Below are 414 nucleotides of genomic sequence, written 5' to 3'. Positions count from 1 at the left end.
AACGGCCCTGTCCCCAGCTATGGGCTGGCTGGTGCTGAGGCCCCATCCCCCAGCACCAGGCCCAGCACCAACCAGTCTGCCACTGAGAAGCCCTTGCAGCCCTGCCAGGAGACGCCTCCCGGCTTAGGTGAGACATGTGGGGTGAGTGTTGTGGGGGAAGTTGGCTCTGGCTCCGAATGTAGGGCTGAGGTGGGTGCCCATGGGTGACATCCTTATCCCCTGGGCCTTGAACATGGCTTCCCAGTCGTCCCAGGGGTGAAGCAGTGGAGAAACCTCAGCCTGGAATTGGTACTAGGACAGCTGGTTTCAGGTTTTGTGAGCCCAGTCTCTCTGCCCCTGTTTAGAAAACGTTTTGGGCGTCCTCTCTCCTCGGCAGTGCTGGTCCCCCTTGCAGGTCCCCCTTGCTGTTTGCTC

General features: G+C 60.6%; 1 protein-coding gene across 1 annotated transcript in view; it reads left to right on the top strand.

Annotated features, from left to right (window-relative positions):
• The window catches only part of B4GALT2 (UDP-Gal:betaGlcNAc beta 1,4- galactosyltransferase, polypeptide 2), a gene marked incomplete at its 3' end in the record, with an annotated part of 3,022 nt that overhangs the window by 179 nt on the left and 2,429 nt on the right, over window positions 1-414 (top strand). Inside the window, 1 exon segment of the mRNA XM_009069953.1 lies at window positions 1-127. This exon segment is cut by the window's left edge and continues 11 nt beyond it. Coding sequence (XP_009068201.1) covers window positions 1-127 — 127 coding nt within the window.

The sequence above is a fragment of the Acanthisitta chloris genome, unplaced genomic scaffold, assembly GCF_000695815.1.
Source record: "Acanthisitta chloris isolate BGI_N310 unplaced genomic scaffold, ASM69581v1 scaffold2722, whole genome shotgun sequence".
Taxonomy (NCBI): Eukaryota; Metazoa; Chordata; class Aves; order Passeriformes; family Acanthisittidae; genus Acanthisitta; species Acanthisitta chloris.
The sequence above is the reverse complement of the archived record's forward strand: the minus strand, read 5'-3'. Positions and strand labels throughout refer to the sequence as shown.